The 18131-nt window shown below is 53.1% G+C and overlaps 1 protein-coding gene across 6 annotated transcripts in view; it reads left to right on the plus strand.

The window, feature by feature from the left end:
• The window catches only part of LOC122470479 (mediator of RNA polymerase II transcription subunit 15), a 69879-nt gene extending 51867 nt beyond the window's left edge, over positions 1-18012 (plus strand). For 3 of the 6 annotated variants that reach the window (XM_043558127.1, XM_043558132.1, XM_043558130.1), the window contains 10 exons: positions 762-887; positions 12968-13104; positions 13202-13329; positions 13546-13680; positions 13773-13836; positions 14714-14780; positions 15303-15463; positions 15562-15728; positions 16192-16290; positions 16976-18012. In XM_043558127.1, coding sequence (XP_043414062.1) covers positions 762-887; positions 12968-13104; positions 13202-13329; positions 13546-13680; positions 13773-13836; positions 14714-14780; positions 15303-15463; positions 15562-15728; positions 16192-16290; positions 16976-17112 — 1221 coding nt within the window. In that variant the 3' untranslated portion in view covers positions 17113-18012. Of the gene's footprint in view, positions 1-761; positions 888-4953; positions 5079-12951; positions 13105-13201; positions 13330-13545; positions 13681-13772; positions 13837-14713; positions 14781-15302; positions 15464-15561; positions 15729-16191; positions 16291-16975 lie in introns of all 6 variants that reach the window. The other 3 variants (XM_043558133.1, XM_043558128.1, XM_043558129.1) reach the window with 3 other exon arrangements.
• Positions 18013-18131: the final 119 nt, after the last annotated feature.

Here is an 18131-nt window from a genome sequence, read left to right on the forward strand (position 1 = left end):
GAATTACGTTTTGAGTGAAGATCCCTGTCATTACCAGATTTTTGAGGAAGGGGATTAATAGGAAATCATGTAATTGTCAGTCTTATTGTGCATCTCTGTACAAAGCATATCTAGTTGGTGACATTGACATGGAGGACACAGTATTATCATCAAGTCAGGCGGAGCTGTGTCAAGGGGCCATTTTAATAGGTTTTTTTTTTTTTTGCTTACTCGTTTTCATGGCCTTTTCTGTTTTTCACTTATTGAGTGGAAAGGGATGGGCCATGTTGAACTGAGTGGCGGGCAGATAGGAGACCCACAGGGCCAAGCTGGAAGCTGGGGAGGATCTTGAGGAACAAAGTATGGTCACACTTGTCACCTGGGGACTAGCCCCTGGTTTCATAGGTGGGGCTCTTGTAGACCATCAGCATGCTTGGCCCAGAAGTCAAGCAGGCTGGGCTGTGCACTTGGCCTTGGGAGTCATCGCTTTGCTTGCAGCAGTAAATGGTAGTGGTGGCTGTATGGTGACATCCCAGTCGGAGGGCCATGCTTCTCATAGTCAGAGGAGGTGGGGCTTGGCTCAGAGCCAGACTGGTGTGGGACATTTCTAATCAGCTATGGGATAAGGTAAAGCCAGTGAGGTGATACCACAGCCAGTGAAGTCGTGACAATCCCATCCCTTCTCATGATAAGCTGCAAGATTCAAAGCTCCCACCAACGTAGTAGGTGCTCCACCACGTGCCCCGGATGGCTCCAAATCGCATTCTCCCTTCCTCCCTCAGGTCCGCGCTCCAATGGTGGTGCAGCAGCCGCAGGTGCAACAGGTGCAGCAGGTGCAGCCCCAGGTGCAGCAGCAGACAGCAGTGCCAACAGCTCAGGCTTCCCAGATAGTGGGTTCCGGAGTGCAGGTGAGGGCTTTTGGAACCCAGGTGAGGGCCTTTGGGGCCAGGGGCTTCTGTAGGCACTGGCAGGTGCATGTCCACCTGTGCATGGAGCTGGATTTCAGGCAGTCTACAGTGAGGGTCCTGGTTGTTTGGATCATGGGCAGTCTAGGAGCCAGCCCACAGGGTCTTCAAGGTGGCCAGCCTGGCTTGGTGTTACCGGATTCCCCCCACCTCTCTTCAGACACCCTTCATCTTCCCCCTTCCCTCCTCCTCTGAGAACACACATTGGAGAGGGTAGCATTGTGGCCTCAACCTCTCCTCAGCTTGGAGTGCAGGGCTGGTGGCAGGTGTGCACTAGCATTCTGGACACGGAAGAGCACAAGTATGGTGGCGCCTGGCTCTAGTGGACTGCATGGGCTTGTGCTGCAGCCCCTTGCCCAGCACTTTCCCAGTGCTTGCCCCCTGCGCTGAGAAGTGTAGCTGAGGCCCTTTATGCCCACCCTCTGTGTTTTGGATGTTGATGGGATGGAGTAGGCCTTGCCCAGCCTTTCCTGGTAGAGGCCAGATTCTTAATGGTGTTTGGGGTTGGAGATTGGGCCTCATGATTTTCCACAGATCCCCCATCCTGCTGGTGCCAGGGAGAAGAGGCATCTAGTCTGGGGCTTTGGTTCTGTCTCCACCTGGCAGTGGGAACACTGGCTCAGAAGAGAGTATTGGCTTTAGATAGAACAGACCTGTTAGGTGAAGTGCCACCTGCCCAGGTGCTGCCCTGAGCTGGGGTGCCACGCCGCTGCCCCTGCTGTGCTCCTATCCTGCTCATTACCAGCAAGTCAGCCAAGCTCCCTGTCAGGTGCACAGCACCACATGTTGAGCACTTCTGGGATGCTGCGTGTTCTGTCAGTGTCTGATGACATCTCACTGTGAGGGAGGCTCAAACTGGGTCCTGTCTGGTCTCAGCCATGTTGCTCCAGTCCATGGGAAGCTGCCTGAGAAGTGTGCGAGTGGAGGGACCTGAGGTGTTTGCACGGAGCTAAGACCTAAAGCAGATGTGTTCTCTGCACTCAATACCCTGCACTGAGCCCGTGGATAGGGCTGTTCTTCTGCTGGTTACTCTCCTCTCTGCTTCTGCTTGGGGAGGACCCAGCCCAGCCAGCGTGAGAGCTTGACTGTGGGTTCAGTCACCCATAGAGTAACCTTGATACTTAACTTTCTTTCCCCCTCATTGGAGTGCAGAGGGCTGCTAAGGCACAACTAAAGTAGGCCCAGGACTCTTCTTTTTCAGTGGGGACACTGGGAAGATTGTGACACTGATAGCTGGGGAGGAGGAAGGGGTCATTGCTTGAGTGTTTATGGGTGGGTTTGCTTTTATGAGGCACGTGCCTTCAAATTTATCAGGAGTGGTGTCCACCTCCCTCCCACGCATCACAGATCAGATCTTCCCCACTTGCTCTCTCTCTCTCTCTCAAAAAAAAAAAAAAAAAAAAAATCCTCAGTTAATGTTATTTTATGCTGTGTGATGTATATGTGTACGTACATACATGAATGCTTATTATAAACATATCCTGCTGTCCTTAATTGCCATCTTGTTTTTGGACCTTGAGATTATTTCCAGTTTTTTGCTGTTACTGATAATGTGTGTCCTGATGTGTGGTTCTGTGAAAGAAGTGCTGGCTTTGGGAGCCTGAGCACACAGTCCTCCATTCCTGTCTCTCAAGTCCGCCCTCTCAGAGCAGAAAAGAGATGTCCTGTGGCACTCGCCAGTGCTATGGCCCTGATGGATGGCTGAGACTCTTTACTTGGGGCGAAGTGTGGTAGTTGGTGTTTCAGGAAAATTGGTAAGCCCTGAGCCTTATACATCAGGTTCGGTTTTTTCTGACATTACTTGTGTAAATGAAAGGTGATATCATTGTCACCCATAGTGGGATTTATTAACTTCCCTTTCTCCCCTAACCTTTTTCTGTGACTGTACATAAATCCAGAACAGAATGTGTCTCCCACTTCTAAAAATCCCTAGGCTTTTGTCTTTTAACCTTGTGTTTTATTTTATTTATTTTTTAAATGTTTTTATTTACTTTTTACTTTTTATTTTTTTCAGATTTTTTTAAATGTTAATTTATTTTTGGGAGAGAGAGAGAGAGAGACAGCACACGAGCAGGGGAGGGGCAAAGAAAGAGGGAGACACAGAATCCGAAGCAGGCCCCAGGCTCTGAACTGTCAGCCAAGAGCCCGAGGCGAGTCTTGAACTCAGGAACCACGAGATCATGACCTGAACCAAAGTCGGAAGCTTAACTGACTGAGCCACCCAAGCACCCCAGTATACAGATATTTAACTACAGTTCTCAGGTTGCAAAGAATTGTCCTCAAAGGCACACTTCCTGGATGTGCGTGCATGTAACCCTGCTGCTGTACGATGATCTCACACTGAGCCTTATTGAACTGCTTGGACCTGTCTCCTCTTTCCAGGCCCTACTGCCCAGTGACCCTGGAGGGGAGCAGGCCTATAGTTTGCGTGGAGTTTGAATTCCTTTCTGGGTAGATATGTGTCAGGAGATAATGAACGTACTTGCTCACAGGAATGGGAGGAGTTGCTGGTAAACACTTCCGATGGGTTTTCCACTGGGATTTGTGGTTAAAAGAAAACGAACTTTCCCTCTCAGGAGTTCTCAGTCACAAGAAAAACAGTAGCAGATTAGATTTAAGCTTTTCATTCCTTATCACTTGTTTCTTCCTGAAAAAAAGTTTCCACCTCTCTCGTACCACGGGACTTCTCAAGGCCTTTCTTCCTCTTCCCTCACCCTGTGAGTGCACGCACACCCTGCCAGCGTCCCACTTTGTGTCTGATGGACTGGTGGGCTCTTTGGGACTCTGTCCAAGTTTTGGCAGACTCTGGGAGAGTGGCTTCCTGGCCTCCTACCCTGGTGAGTTCTTTGTCGTATGGCTGTAGGAGCATCTGCCCCCTAGCCCAACAGGTTCGTATCTGCCACTGCTTGGGTCATGCCTGCTGCATGGTGGCCAGTGGGTGTGAGTGTGGGACACACATGTGATGCCAGAGGCGTCTTGGAAAAGCAGACCTTCCTCCAGCTTCAGAGCCCCATCCCTGGCATACCTTTCGTAGGGATTGAATGGCTGGCTATCCATGCTGCCCTGATCTCAGGGACCAGCTCACAAGCCTGCAGAAGAGGTTTTGGTTGTTCACGGATCAGTTCTGCTACCTTTCTGAATGTGGTCGTGCTGTTTTAGTTTGGTTTCATCTTAACACTTGTGAGTGCATACAGGCTCTGCTCTCCAGGGACCAAGAGCGAGGGTGGCCAGGACTCAGGAGAACACCGGGTTCCCATCGGCACAAGCCAGGCCCAGACCCACAGCAGTTCTCAGCCTGCCTTCTTTATGCTTCCAGAAGTATATGTGAATGAGGAGAGCAGTCCCAGAGCATGCTGGAAGCTCTGGAGTCTGTAGTCATCTTGTATGTTTAGGACAGACCTGACCTGCATCACTGTAGAGGTGTATCCGAGAGTTGTGGAGTGCCAGGCTTCCCTTGCCCACCTCGCTGTGAGTGTAGTTACAGAAGGAAACCAGTTCCCAGAAGCTGCCCAGAGGCTTGAGGAGAGGAGGGTGATTTGCGCTTAGGCCTTCAGAGGCATTGTGATCAGGCAACATGCTCCTAAGAAGGAAAGGTGCTGTGAGCTGGCTTATATGGACTCTTCTGTTTTAATGGCAGTTGACTTCTCCTCATAGCAATTTTGCTGGAGTGTCCCCTTCAAAGTCTGTCCCTGAAACCTGGTCTCCCAGAACCACCACCCTGTCCAAGAGGTCTGGCCTTGAGGGCTCTGCAGGCCCGTCAGCAGATCAAAAGTTGTTGAAGGAGTATGGCCAACAAGACAGAGAGGTGTGGAGGCAGCGTTCATGGAGGTTCCCTGGATTTGCGATGCCAACACAGGCCTCCATGCTGTGAGCTTGAACACGTAGGCCAGGCTGCCCTCAACCCCCACAGCCCAGTGGGCACTCCTGTCTCAGGCTGCACGCCCCTTTCCACCCACCCATGCACTGTGTTTGTTGCAGTCACCTTGTCTGTTATCCCTCTGACCTCAAGATGATCACTGCAGCCTTGGCCCAAGGTGTGAGGGAAGTAAGAGCCCAGTTCCCGTTCACCACCACCACCTCAGCTGCCGTCCATTCAAGTTCTACCGCTTTGGGTGGACAGCCCTCTCAGCACAGGTATTTATGGGGCAGTGCCCAGGGCCCCCGGAAAGCTCAGGGCCCTGTGAGTACCTTTGTGAGGCACATTGTAATTGTCAGTGACTTCCTTTGCTGTGGTCCTGGAAGTGCCTAACCAAGCTCACATGAACCAAGCCCAGCTTCTGTTTCTAGAGGGCATAGGAGTAAACACCTGTGTTTATTTGCATTTCAATACTTTGGGTAGCTCTGGTATTTTCATTTGGTGGAGAAGATGGGAGCTAATTTTCTTACGTTAAAGTTTAAGGTTTTAGGGGTGCCCTGCTGGCTCAGTCAGTGGAGCATGTGACTCTTGATCTCAGGATCGTGAATTCGAGCCCCACATTGGGGATAGAGTTTACTTAACAAAAAAGAAATGAAGAAATTTAGTGTTTTAGATGGTTATGGTAGTGCCTCTTTTTGTGGTAACAAAACTGAAGCTAAGCAGATAGTTTTGCTTTCTTGAGCTGTGCGGATAGTCACCAGCCATATGTACGTATTTACATTTAAACTAATAAAAATTAGATTAAAGTAAAACTTTACATTTACATAAGTAAGTGTACATAAAGTAAAAATTTGCATAAAGTAAAAATTACATTAAAGTAAAACTCCAGTTCCTTAAGTTGAAATTCAGTTACATATCAAGTGCCTGGTGGCACCATGGGGAAGCCGGTGGCTATTATACTGGACAGCACAGATTGTAGATCAAGTCAAGCTTGTGGAAAGTTCTGTAGGACTGTGCTGTTCTAGAATTTCCTGTGTGGAGTGTAGAATTTACTACACACGTTCCTTTCTAGGTATATAAAGACTTCTGTGTACATCACACGTTTTCAGAGATATGAATTCCTGGCTCTCCATTACTGTATGACATGTGGAACTCTTCCATGGTGTATTTGTTTGTTTAACAAATTGTCGCGATGTGCATTCCGTGGGCCAGGCCCTGTTCTGAGATTCTGAGAATAAAATGGTAAGGAGGTTCCCTCATCTTACGGGCTTTCCATTTTAGTGGGTTTGCTGTGAAAACTTCAGACTTGCCAAAACTGTAAGATTCCGTTTCTGTCGTAAGGCAGATAGATGCATCTCTAATCCTAGCAGACAATCCTGCCCTTCCCTGACGGCGCGTGTGCAGACACTGCTATTGCTGCAAGTGAGGGAGGTAGTCTGTGCAGGGCACTGCCATCGTCTGTCTGACCTTAGGCCCTGTACCATACTGCCACATGCCACAGAAACAATGGCACGAGCTTTCCTGAGACCGTGGCCTTGCCATTTGGCAGCATGGTCTATCGTCGCTCTTCCTGCCTCCTGACCCCTATGAGTCACCCCAGGTGTGCCAGTAGCAATTGCTCATTGACAGTGTGAGTTCTTTGGCATCGGCCTCCCATTTGGTAGTTGTTGCATAACAGGAGGCAGAAGTAGCTGGAATCTGCTGGTAAAAAGGCCTTATGACAGAGCTTGCTAGAGGAACAGAAGTTGTGGGGCAGGAAAGTAGGCCTGTAACCTAGGTGGCACAGAGGGCTGGGCAGGGCAGAGCCCGGGCACAGCTCCTTGCGACCCAATGCTGCATAGGGCCCTCCACATGACTCTTGGCTCGGGGCTCCATCCCTTGGAGCATCAGGCACCTGCAGCCCCCAAGCCCTAGTACCTGCCCACATGCCACTATTGAGTGTCTCCCATCCTGGTTCCTTTGATTCTCAGCTCTTTGACCTAGAGCTGCTTGTTTTCCTTTCCCGCAGCCTCTCAGCCTCCATTGTGTTGACAGGTTGGGTTGTTGGGTGTGGGGAAATGACCTTGGCATCAACATGCAGGGCTGACTTTTGTAAGACCAATAAAATCCCTAACATTTTGAGTATGTGGTATATGCCAGGCCTTGAATTACTTCTGTGTATGGACTTGTTCGTTCTCACTGCAGTGGGTCTCAGTTCACGCATTTAGAAGAAGTCCTTGTAGTCACCCCTTCAGCAGTGGTAGGTGTCCACTTCTGTCTGGCCCTCTAACACTGCTTGAAGCTGGAGGAGCCACTGCCACCTGCAAAACAGACCCAAGACGCTCAAATTAAATTCTCAGCCCAGGCTCCGCATCCTTCCCTCTTCCCACCCTGGCCTCTCAGCAGGGTCCTGGCTTGCAGGCTCAAACCCACTCCCCCAACCTCCTTCTTCCACCCCTGCAACAGTGGCAGACACACCGTGGGCATTTGGCCTGCCACAGACCTGGCTCCAGAATCGGTGTGCAGCTGTTTTTGTGTCTGTGCCCTCCCAATCTAGTCCCTCCTGAGAAAAGCTAGTTTATTCCAGAAATGCATCATTACAATGTAGCCAGAAGCCAACCCTGCCATCCAGCAGGCGCCCCAACTGAGCCCTCAGCAGCCACCAGCACCTTCAGACCTTGAAGACCAGGCAGCTGCACCCCCCAAGCCCTAGTACCTGCCCACATGCCACTGGACCTTCAGTGTCTGGACCTTCAGACCAGACAGTGTGCACAGTGCCTATCTGGTTTATTCTTTCCTTGCGGCAACAAATTGGGTTCAGGAAAACAGGCAGAATAGAAAGTCTGTTCTTCTGTCAGCCCTTCAGGAGACAGGGCTCTCTCATCTCAGCCTCTTCTTTGCCCCCCAACCCTGCACTGTGTCCCTTGACTGCATCTTCATATTGTAGGGGAGCACTTCATGATGCTGACAACAATGACAAAGCTGGATTCTGTGCTGGACACATGCTGGACGACGTGCCCAGCACAGGAGTCCAGGGGGTACTTGGGGGTCCCTGGCAATGTAAGCAGATGGCGCCATAGTGGAGTCCATATTCCTCTTTACCCTGTAGAGTGACTCCTGGGGATATGTCATGTACAGGGGCCAGGAGTATGGGGCAGTTCCAGGGATGTCCAGTGGGCAGGGGTGGTCCCAGGAGGGTTAGAGTATATGGTGCCACCAGCCTCTCCACAGGTTATTTCATAGCACATAGCTCCCCAAACCAGTCTTTCTGCCCTGCAGCCCAGCAACCTGGCCCTGCCGCCCACCTGTGCTCTGGCTGTGTCCCCTCTGCTTGAACCCTGCCTTCCCTTTCTACTCCCTTTGGGACATTGTGCAGGGTCCCTTCCCAGATACTTTTCCTTGCTCCCTAGGAAAGTAGATGATGCTGAGATGCCTGGACTCCTCCACTAGTCATGTGACCTTGAGCAAGTCACTTCCCTCTGAACTCTCACTTACCATGTGTGACATGCATGTGACAGCAGGCAGGCACTCAGAGCTCCCTCCCCGAGCAGGTGCAGCACTAGTGTCCAATGGCGTGTGCTAGCTGCTGTGACAGACATACCTGTGCCTCTTGCAGAACGTGCCTAGGGAGGGAAGACGCAGAGCTGGGTCAGTAGTTTTCCCTTCTGGAGGACTTGATACGTCATTAATGGGACACAGCCATCTTGCTCCCCTCTGCCCCAGAAGCTGGCTAGACCAGATGTAAACCTGAAGACCGGGGGGTTCTATCTCATTAGCCACCTTGCTAGGCCATTTCTTTCCTCCCTCCCTCCCTCCCTTCCTTCCTTCTTTCCTTCCTTCCTTCCTTCCTTCCTTCCTTCCTCTCTCTCTCTTTCTTTCTTAAATTTTTTTTTTAACATTTATTCATTTTTGAGAGAGAGAGAGAGAGAGAGAGCGCGCAAGTAGGGGGAGGGGCAGAGAGAAGGAGACACAGAATCCAAGTAGGCTCCAGGCTCTGAGCTGTCAGTACAGAGCCCAACATGGGCTCAAACTCACGGACTGTGAGATCATACCTGACTGAAGTCAGATACCTGACTGAGCCACCCAGGCGCCCTGCTAGGCCATTTCTTTCTTGACGGAGGCCTTTGCATAGCCCCTCATCCTGGGTGTGTCCGGGGGATTTAGGAGGCCTGGGAGCCTTGAGCTAACCTGCAAGGCCTAAAGGCCTGGGAAGGGGAATATGCTGCCAACTGAATTGGGTATTTTTCCAGAGGAGTTGTCAGATGCAAAGAGATCTGGATTGGATATAGGGAGCCTAGGGGTTTCCTGTGGCAGCCTGGAGTGTGGATGTGGGGAGCCTGAAGCTGGACACAGAGACAGGCTCAGGAGAGGAAACAGAAGCACTGAGCTTGTGCCCCGGGCCTGGGCAGGCCTCTCTTCCCTGTGTTTTGTGGACTGTAATGCCCAGGGGAGCTGTGTGCAGTCAGTGGCTCCATGGAACCCAGAAGCAAACGGTGTGGGGAAAGTGTGACCTGTTTCCCCATGGTATGAGTGCTGAGGGTACCTTTTATTTTTTCAAACAACTTTTGAAAAATGTTTTTTTTAATTTATTTTTTTAATTTACATCCAAGTTAGTTAGCATATAGTGCAACAGTGATTTCAGGAGTAGATTCCTTAATGCCCCTTACCCATTTAGCCCATCCCCCCTCACACAACCACTCCAGTAACCCTCTGTTCTCCACATCTAAGAGTCTCTTAAATTTGTCCCCCTCCCTGTTGTTATATTATTTTTGCTTCCCTTCCCTTAAGTTCATCTGTTTTGTATCTTAAAGTCCTCTATGAGTGAAGTTATATGATATTTGTCTTTCTCTAATTTCGCTTAGCATAATACCCTCCAGTTCCATCCACGTAGTTGCAAATGGCAAGATTTCATTCTTTTTGATTGCCGGGTAATACTCCATTTGTGTGTGTGTGTGTGTGTGTGTGTGTGTGTGTACATATGTACACATCTTTATCCATTCATCCATTGATGGACATTTGGGCTCTTTCCATACTTTGGCTATTGTTGATAGTGCTGCTGTAAACAAAAAGAGACCCTCTTTCTCTGCATCCTCACCAACATCTGTTGTTGACTGCATTGTTAATGTTAGCCATTCTGACAGGTGTGAGGTGGTGTCTCGTTGTGGTTTTGATTTGTATTTCCCTGATGATGAGTGATGTTGAGCATTTTTTCATGTGTCGGTTGGCCATCTGAATGTCTTCTTTGGCGAAGTGTCTATTCATGTCTTTTGCCCATTTCTTCACTGGATTATTTGTTTTTTGGGTGTTGAGTTTTATAAGTTCTTTATAGATTTTGGATACTAACCCTTTAAATGATATGTCATTTGCAAATATCTTCTCCCATTCTGTCAGTTGCCTTTTAGTTTTGCTGATTGTTTCATTTGCTGTGCAGAAGCTTTTTATTTTGATGAGGTCCCAATAGTTCATTTTTGCTTTTGTTTCCCTCACCTCTGGAGACATGTTGAGTAAGAAGTTGCTGCAGCAATGTTTATTTATTTTTGAGAGAAAGAGCACAAGCAGGGGAGGGGCAGAGAGAGAGAGAGAGTGAGACACAGAATCTGAAGCCCGCTCTAAGCTCTGAGATGTCAGCATAGAGCCTAATGTGGGGCTCAAACCCACAAACCATGAGATCATGTCGTGCGCCAAATCAGATGCTTAACTGACTGAGCTACCCAGGCATCCCTATTTTTCTTTTAATGTTTTATTTATTTTTGAGAGAGAGCAAGAGCGAGCATGAGCACAAGCAAGGGAGGGGCAGAGAGAGAGGGAGAGAGGATCTGAAAAGGCAGAGACACCATTGAAGGGCTCAATCTCACGAACCATGAGATCATGACCTGAGCCAAAGTCAGACATTTAACTGACTGAGCTGCCCAGGTGCCTTTTAAAATACAGTTTCAGGGGCATCTGGGTGGCTCAGTCGGTTGGGCGTCCTACTTCAGCTCAGGTCATGATCTCACGTCTCATGGGTTTGAGCCCCGTGTCCAGCTCTGTGCTGACAGCTCAGAGCCTGGAGCCTGCTAAGGATTCTGTGGCTCCCTCTCTCTCTGCCCCTTCCCCGCTCATGCTCTGTCTCTCTCTCTTTCTCTCAAAAATAAGTAAACATTAAAAAAAAATTTTTTAAATATAGTTTCATACATTTAGGTGGGAAGTGAACTAGGCAGTGCCCTTCTCGTTGCGGTGGTTTTGCGCCAGCCGTGACACCCTGCAGATGCCTCATTTTCCTTCAGAGAAGCAGCAGCTTTAGACTAAAGACAAGAGCCATATACCTTCTAGAAGGGACATGTGCTGGAGCAGAAGCTAAGGCTAAGGCTCCTCCCTGGGGCAGGTGGGGGCAGGAGAGGCCAGGGGAGTTTGAACTACAGGCTGGAAGAGGGCATATGGCAAGAGGCAGTTTCAGGGAGTGCAGGGCAGTGTGTGGCAGTAGGTCCGGATGAGGAAAAGAGGAGGTGACAGCAGGGGCTTTGCAGGAAACCACTACAAGGAGAGTTCCCATACCTAGCAGGCCGGGCCCAGAGCCTTCTCCCTCTTGGCACCATCCATTTCTCTACCTGGGCTCTTCCAAAATGGCCTGTTCACCTTCCTAGTCCTGGGAGTTTGTTGGCACCTGAGTGGATTCTAGAGCCTGTTTTCCACCGCTGGGCAGGGGCCATGCTGCCTGCCATGGGATTCAGTGTATCCCAGCACTGTGAAGGCGAGTCCTGCCTAGGAGAAATCTGCTGCATTTGGTTCAGCTCAGCACACTAAGCTGCCCTAGGCCCCGTTTCTGATGTTGCTGACATCAGTGTGAATCACCTGGGACCATTTTCCTTCACTTGGCAGAGCAGCTGGGCCCAGCAGCTGGAGGCCTGAGCTTGTGTGTTCCTGTCCCTCTGCTCCCAGGCCTGGGGCCTAGTCACAAGTGGTGGGACAGCTCATTGTGTCTGCAGATGTGCTGGTGGGCCAGTCGCTTGGGTTTGGTGCCACTCTGACCCAGCTGCGTTAGAAGTGTGATAATGTAGCTTCCGGGTCCCCCACCATGCCAGCGTCCCATGTAGCTTCTCTGGCCTATGCACCCTGTGGGAGGAGAACGATGTTTGACTCTAGGAGCTTTGTCTGGTATACTAGAAGAAAGGTCAGGGCCCCTTGCCCAGCCAGGAGAATGGGCAGGCAAGGAGGGCAGGCATCCTGTCTTCCTGGTAGGATCTGGGTTCTTCTAAATGCTTTTTCTTATTCCCTGAATCAAGGACCAAGAGACTAGCAACCCCCCAGAGTGATCCCCACCCAGTCCCCCTAGCACTGTGGCAGAGGAGTATGTGGGAGGGAGGCGTGGAGCTGTGGCCCCAGATGACACCAGTGTCTGGAGTGCCCTGGGAGAAGTGCCGGATTTCATCTGCAGAACTAGATGGTCCAAGAGTTAGGGTTGGGGGTTGTGGGCTGGGCTACAGGAAGCAGGCTCTGAGGGGATGCTCAGGGGTTTGACTAGGGTGTGGAAGAAGCCACCACCTCCAACCCTTGGAAGCTCTGAAACTGGCAGGGCCTTTGGATTGGTCCTGGGCGAGGCAGCTCTCTGTGGGACTCACTCAAACGTCAGACCGAGGATCCTCAGGCCACCTGTGCTGGCAAGGGCTGACACAGGGGCCACTTTGCTCCCATTAAACCTGAGACACAGCCTCCCACTGTGGCCTGATGGCTGAGGGGGTTCATGGAAGCATGTAGGAAGACAGTCCCATTTGTCACAGAGCACATTCCTCACAGGCACACAGATGAGAGAATCACAGGCTGGGGAGGCCAGGCAGCACCATCCAAGGCCATAAGCTTCTCTGGCTCCCACACCTGTGAGATAGAGACATAGGAATGTCCTGTCCCAGCTTAGAAGCCTGTAGACTTTATGGTCTCCCTGCCAAGGAGCAAGGGCTACCCAGCATGGCCTTTCAGCCAGCACTTCAGTGATCATGGACTTGTGTCCATCCTTGGGGTGTGGAGCTGTACCTATGTTTGTATTCACAGGGTAGGGCATCTGAAGGAAGGTGTGCGGGTGAAGCTGAGAGGGAGAGGGGGCTTGTTTGTGCAGATGGAATCTGTGGGCCTGGGGTGGGGGGAGGGAGCAAGGGTGCAGCAGGAGTGAGAGTGTGTGGCAGGTGAGAGCAGGCTGAGCCCCCTCCACTTCCAGGTCAGCCAGAACAGCCTCACCATGCTGTCCTCACCATCGCCGGGCCAGCAGGTGCAGACCCCGCAGTCGATGCCCCCTCCCCCCCAGCCGTCCCCGCAGCCTGGCCAGCCCAGCTCGCAGCCCAACTCCAACGTCAGGTAGGCCTGGCCGGGGTGGCCCTCCCTGCCTGGCTCCCAGGGCGGGCCCCACCTTGTGCCCCAGCTCACAGATGCATCTGCTTTTGCTTTGCTGCAGCTCCGGCCCTGCCCCTTCCCCCAGTAGCTTCCTGCCCAGCCCCTCACCGCAGCCCTCCCAGAGTCCAGTGACGGCACGCACCCCGCAGAACTTCAGTGTTCCCTCCCCGGGACCTTTAAACACCCCTGGTAAGTCAGGCCTGGGGTGGGTGTGATCCAGGGACCAGAGCCCATCATGTAACCCACACACAGCCCTGTGGGTTGAGGTGCTGAGATTCACCCCCTTACCCTCTGGAGGCCTCAGCTTGTAATGGGGTGGGTGAGCCCTAGATCCCCCACCTTGAGGGTTTGCAGAGGGCCCGGGCTTGTGGGCTGAAGCCGCATTAACCACATTGTGTTCTGCAGTGAATCCCAGCTCAGTCATGAGCCCAGCTGGCTCCAGCCAGGCTGAGGAGCAGCAGTACCTGGACAAGCTGAAGCAGCTGTCCAAGTACATCGAGCCCCTACGCCGTATGATCAACAAGATCGATAAGAATGAAGGTGCGGCTGGTCCAGGGCAGGGGTGCAGTGGAGGGAGCGGGGGGGATGCAAGTACCCCTGGCACGTGTCTTAGTAGCCCCTCTCTGTCCCAGACAGAAAAAAGGATCTGAGTAAGATGAAGAGCCTTCTGGACATTCTGACAGATCCCTCTAAGCGGTGAGTTTTGCCCCTGGTCCTGGGGGCAGGACAGTGGTGTGCCCATGTCTGGCAGCTTGGTTAGTCCAGCCTTGGACGGGCGTTTGGTGGTGAGATGGAGTTTAAAGAAGGGGCCTTGGGCCTCCACAGGTGCCTCCAAGCCCTTGGCCCCTTGTCTTTGCCAGTATCCAGCCCCTGCCCTGCCCCTGACTTCCCAGTGGCGTTGGGCAAATGACTGCATCTCATTTACTCCGTTGCAAAAGGAGTGACTATGGCTCACCCGGGTTGGCTGTGAAAATGAAACAAGACATTGCCTTGAGAAGGACTTGTAAGGCATTGGAGCCCTGGTTCACAACATGGCACACGTGCCCTGCCCCCAGCTGCCAGCTGTGCTGCTCTGAACGCCAGAGACGGGCCAGCTCTGCAGAACTGTGCACATGGACTGGCCTTTGGGTTCTGTCCCTATTTCTGCATCAGTTTGGCTATGCTCCCTTCTAGAAGATCTTCTCTGTTCTATTTACCGTGCAAAATGCTAGAAACTGCAGAACTAGATGTATTGGAGCTGGGCAGCACTCAAGCCTCTAGGCTCAATCCCTCTTTGGGACTCTAGGGCTTGGGGCAGGGACCTGGCCTCTGTCTCTCCCCCTGACCCATCACCTTTATGCCCTCTTCTGATGAGCAGGACCGGACAGCTCCTGGACGTGGGACCATCTTGCCTTATACTCTGGGTCTAGGAATAGTTCAATGACTGGGGCTCCTGTGGAGGGTTCTGGTGGCCAAGGCTGGTTCCATGCACACCAGGACAAGCTAGTCAGGGAGCGGTTGGGATGAGTGCTCAAGAGCCGCTGACACCTCATCCTTGAGCACCCAGAATCAGTCACATCCCCTCTCCCCATAGGTGCCCCCTGAAAACACTCCAGAAGTGTGAGATTGCCCTGGAGAAGCTCAAGAATGACATGGCAGTGGTGAGTGGGGCACCATGACCTGGTGGTATTCAAAGGGCCACAGGCATCTGTGGGGAGAATTCAGAACCACAAGCTGAGAGAAGCCTTCACAGTCAGGAGTGGGCAGAGGGGCCATGCTGCTCAGCCTGGGGACCTTGCCCAGGAGTCTTTTGCCAGGTCAGGTCTGCTGTGCGGAAGGAGAGTATATGTGGGAACATGGGAGAAGTCACCCTGTGGCTGTGGTCCTGGGGTGCTTTCTGCAGCCCCCAGGTGCATGGGCTTTCTTGTATGCCCATCTCCACCATCAGGCCTCCAGCCAGCCCTGCCCAGCCCCAGTCCAAGCCCTGGGGGAAGGGAACTCTGGGGAAGGTCAAAGCTGCAGAAGGCAGGAGAATGTATCCAGGATCAGCCGTATTTGTCTCCAGGGGGGCAGAGGTTGTGGGGAAGCCACAGAAGTCTGGCTGTGAAGGATAAGGACTTCAGGGTCTGGAAAGCCTCCCCAAGAGTGGGCTGCTGACGTCCCCACTGCCCATCCTGTCACAGCCCACGCCCCCACCACCCCCGGTGCCGCCAACCAAGCAGCAGTACCTGTGCCAGCCACTCCTGGATGCCGTCCTGGCCAATATCCGCTCACCTGTCTTCAACCATTCCCTGTACCGTACATTCGTGCCAGCCATGACGGCCATCCACGGCCCACCCATTACGTACGTACAGTCCAGGGTTCAGCCTCGCAGTGGGTGGTGGGCCGTGGGCCACGGGCCACAGCCTAGTGTGGTGTGGTGACCGTGGTGGTCTCTTCCAGGGCCCCGGTGGTATGCACTCGGAAGCGTAGGTTTGAAGACGATGAACGGCAGAGCATTCCTAACGTGCTCCAGGGGGAGGTGGCCAGATTAGACCCTAAGTTCTTGGTGAACTTGGACCCATCTCACTGCAGTAACAACGGCACCGTCCACCTGATATGCAAGTTGGGTGCGTACAGGGGAGGGCGGGCGGGGCTGGTGCTATGGGAGAGTGAGTCCTGAACTACAGCCCAAGGCCCTAGAGCAGGCCCAGCACAGGCCCGCATGATCCATGTGGACAGGCACTTGGCCTCCCACAAACAGGCATGCTCACACCACACCCTGAAGCCCACCATCCCTGTGTCCTCCTGGATCCTCACACATACCTGGCCCAGGAGGTGCTCTGAGGGCAGAGCCCTGAGCCCACAGACTCTTACCTCTCACCGGCCTGCCAGGGAAGCCCCTCCCTCCCAACCAGATATGGCTGTGCTTGCCTGAGGCCTTAGGGAGATGTGGAAGTGGGAATCAGAGTGACCTCCAGACTGCAGCAAGCCTCACCAGAACCTTTTGGGATATGAAGAGCCCTGTTTAGAGCAGGGCTATGAGGCAGGGCAGCCTGGGCCAGGTCACAGGCATAGACACATGTGTTGCAGATGACAAGGATCTCCCAAGCGTGCCGCCGCTGGAGCTCAGTGTGCCTGCCGACTACCCCGCCCAGAGCCCACTGTGGATTGACAGGCAGTGGCAGTACGGTGAGCCAAGAGGACAGCGTTGGGGAGGCCTCATGGCTGCCGTCTAGGGACCCTGGTAGGGGGCATCAGCTCAGGGCAACCGAGATTTGCTCTGTGCCCCGCAGCTGAGGCCCCTCCTCCCCTTTCTCTGCTGCCCCTTTGTGGGCAGGAGTGGGTTGCCCAGAAGTCACTTGGGAAGAAAGGGGTCCATCCTGTGTCTGCAGGGCGGTCACCTGTAGTGAGAGAGAGGCGAGCAGGTCCAACCGCCTTTGTGGGCCTCTGCAAGGCTGTTACGGGAGTACAGAAGGAGCTTGGGTTTATGGAGACCCACCTGGGTGACATGGCTTCAAACCAGAGGCCTGGAGAGACCCCTGTTGATGGTGGCCAGTCCCCCTGCAGTGCAGAGCTGGTGCATAGCGCTGGGATCCCAAGGCTGTCCCTGAGAGAAAGCCCTGGGCTCCAGACCTGTTCACATTCCAGTTCTCCACTGATGCATGGGCCTGGGAGGGGACCGTGTTGGCCGCCCCACTGTGTGCGGGAGATGGCATCCTGGTCATGTTGACTGGCTTTGATGCCCCAGACGCCAGCCCTGTGTCTGTGGGGTGGCCTTTCGTAAAGAGTTGCTTGTGCAGCCCAGGATCAGGCCCAGCACTGGCTGTCCCGGCGGAGGTCACAGCGGCACTCATGGCCCGTTGCTCTGTTGCAGACGCCAACCCCTTCCTGCAGTCAGTGCACCGGTGCATGACCTCGAGGCTGCTGCAGCTCCCGGACAAGCACTCGGTCACAGCCCTGCTCAACACCTGGGCGCAGAGCATCCACCAGGCCTGCCTCTCCGCCGCCTAGCCACCCACCCACTGGGGACCACGGGGATAGCCGGCAACCTTGTCAGGGCCACAGCGGACATGCACCTCACGTTGGACATTTCTAGGTGTTGGCTCCCTTAGAGAACCTGGGCTTAGATTAGCTTTCCTGCTTTTATCTTCTGCCTTGGGGACCTGCCAAACATTTTCCCATACTTGTACATGACTGGGCAGGTGGCTGTGGAGCTGGCTGCTTCGTGGTGGGGTTTGGACTCCCCCCACCTCCACTCCCCCCCGGGAGTCGGACATGCCTCAGCCCTGTGTGCTCCTCCTTGGGCTGCTGTCCCCTTGGCTTCTCCAGGGCCCATGTCCTTCCTCAGCAGCCTGGGGGAGAACTCCAGGTCTCGTTAGAGCCTCTTGTGTGTGTGCCAGAAAACTTTTTGTTTCTGTAGGGGAACATGGAGAGCATAGGAAACCCTGAAAACACACACGGAATTCTCTGGTCACGGGTTTGGGTTCAGACCCTTCCACCATTGCCGTGGGGGGCACGCCACTGGGAAGCTCCTGGATCCAAGGGCCGCTGGCTGCGTCTCAGAAGGAAAGTCGGCCAGCAGGCAGTTGCGAATCCCCTGCCATCACCTGGGACTCATACCTCATGGCATTCTCCCTTTAAGCCATGGGGGTCTGCTCAGCACTGTGGGGTGCCTAGGGAGCAGGGACACCTGAGTGGATCCTGTACCCGGCACCGTGCCCACTCACTGGGCACTTGGGCCTGTTCTTGGGTCAGGGCAGCATCCTCAGGACCTGGCGTCATCAGAGCTGCTCCAGAGAGTGAAAGCTCCCTGACAGGGCATCAGCCCTCTGGCCATGAGAAGCTTCCCCTTTTGTATGTGCACTACCGTGTCATCTGTGGTTCTTATAATAAATTTATTATTCCTGTGTTTGTCATGAGTTTGTCACTGTGTCCCCTCCCACAAGTCTGGGACCACTATCCAGTGAGGTATGCTTTCAGGGCCGAGCCAGATTCCTCACCTTGGAGATGGCCGTGGATGCCCAGACCTT

The sequence above is a fragment of the Prionailurus bengalensis genome, chromosome D3 (assembly GCF_016509475.1).
Source record: "Prionailurus bengalensis isolate Pbe53 chromosome D3, Fcat_Pben_1.1_paternal_pri, whole genome shotgun sequence".
Taxonomy (NCBI): Eukaryota; Metazoa; Chordata; class Mammalia; order Carnivora; family Felidae; genus Prionailurus; species Prionailurus bengalensis.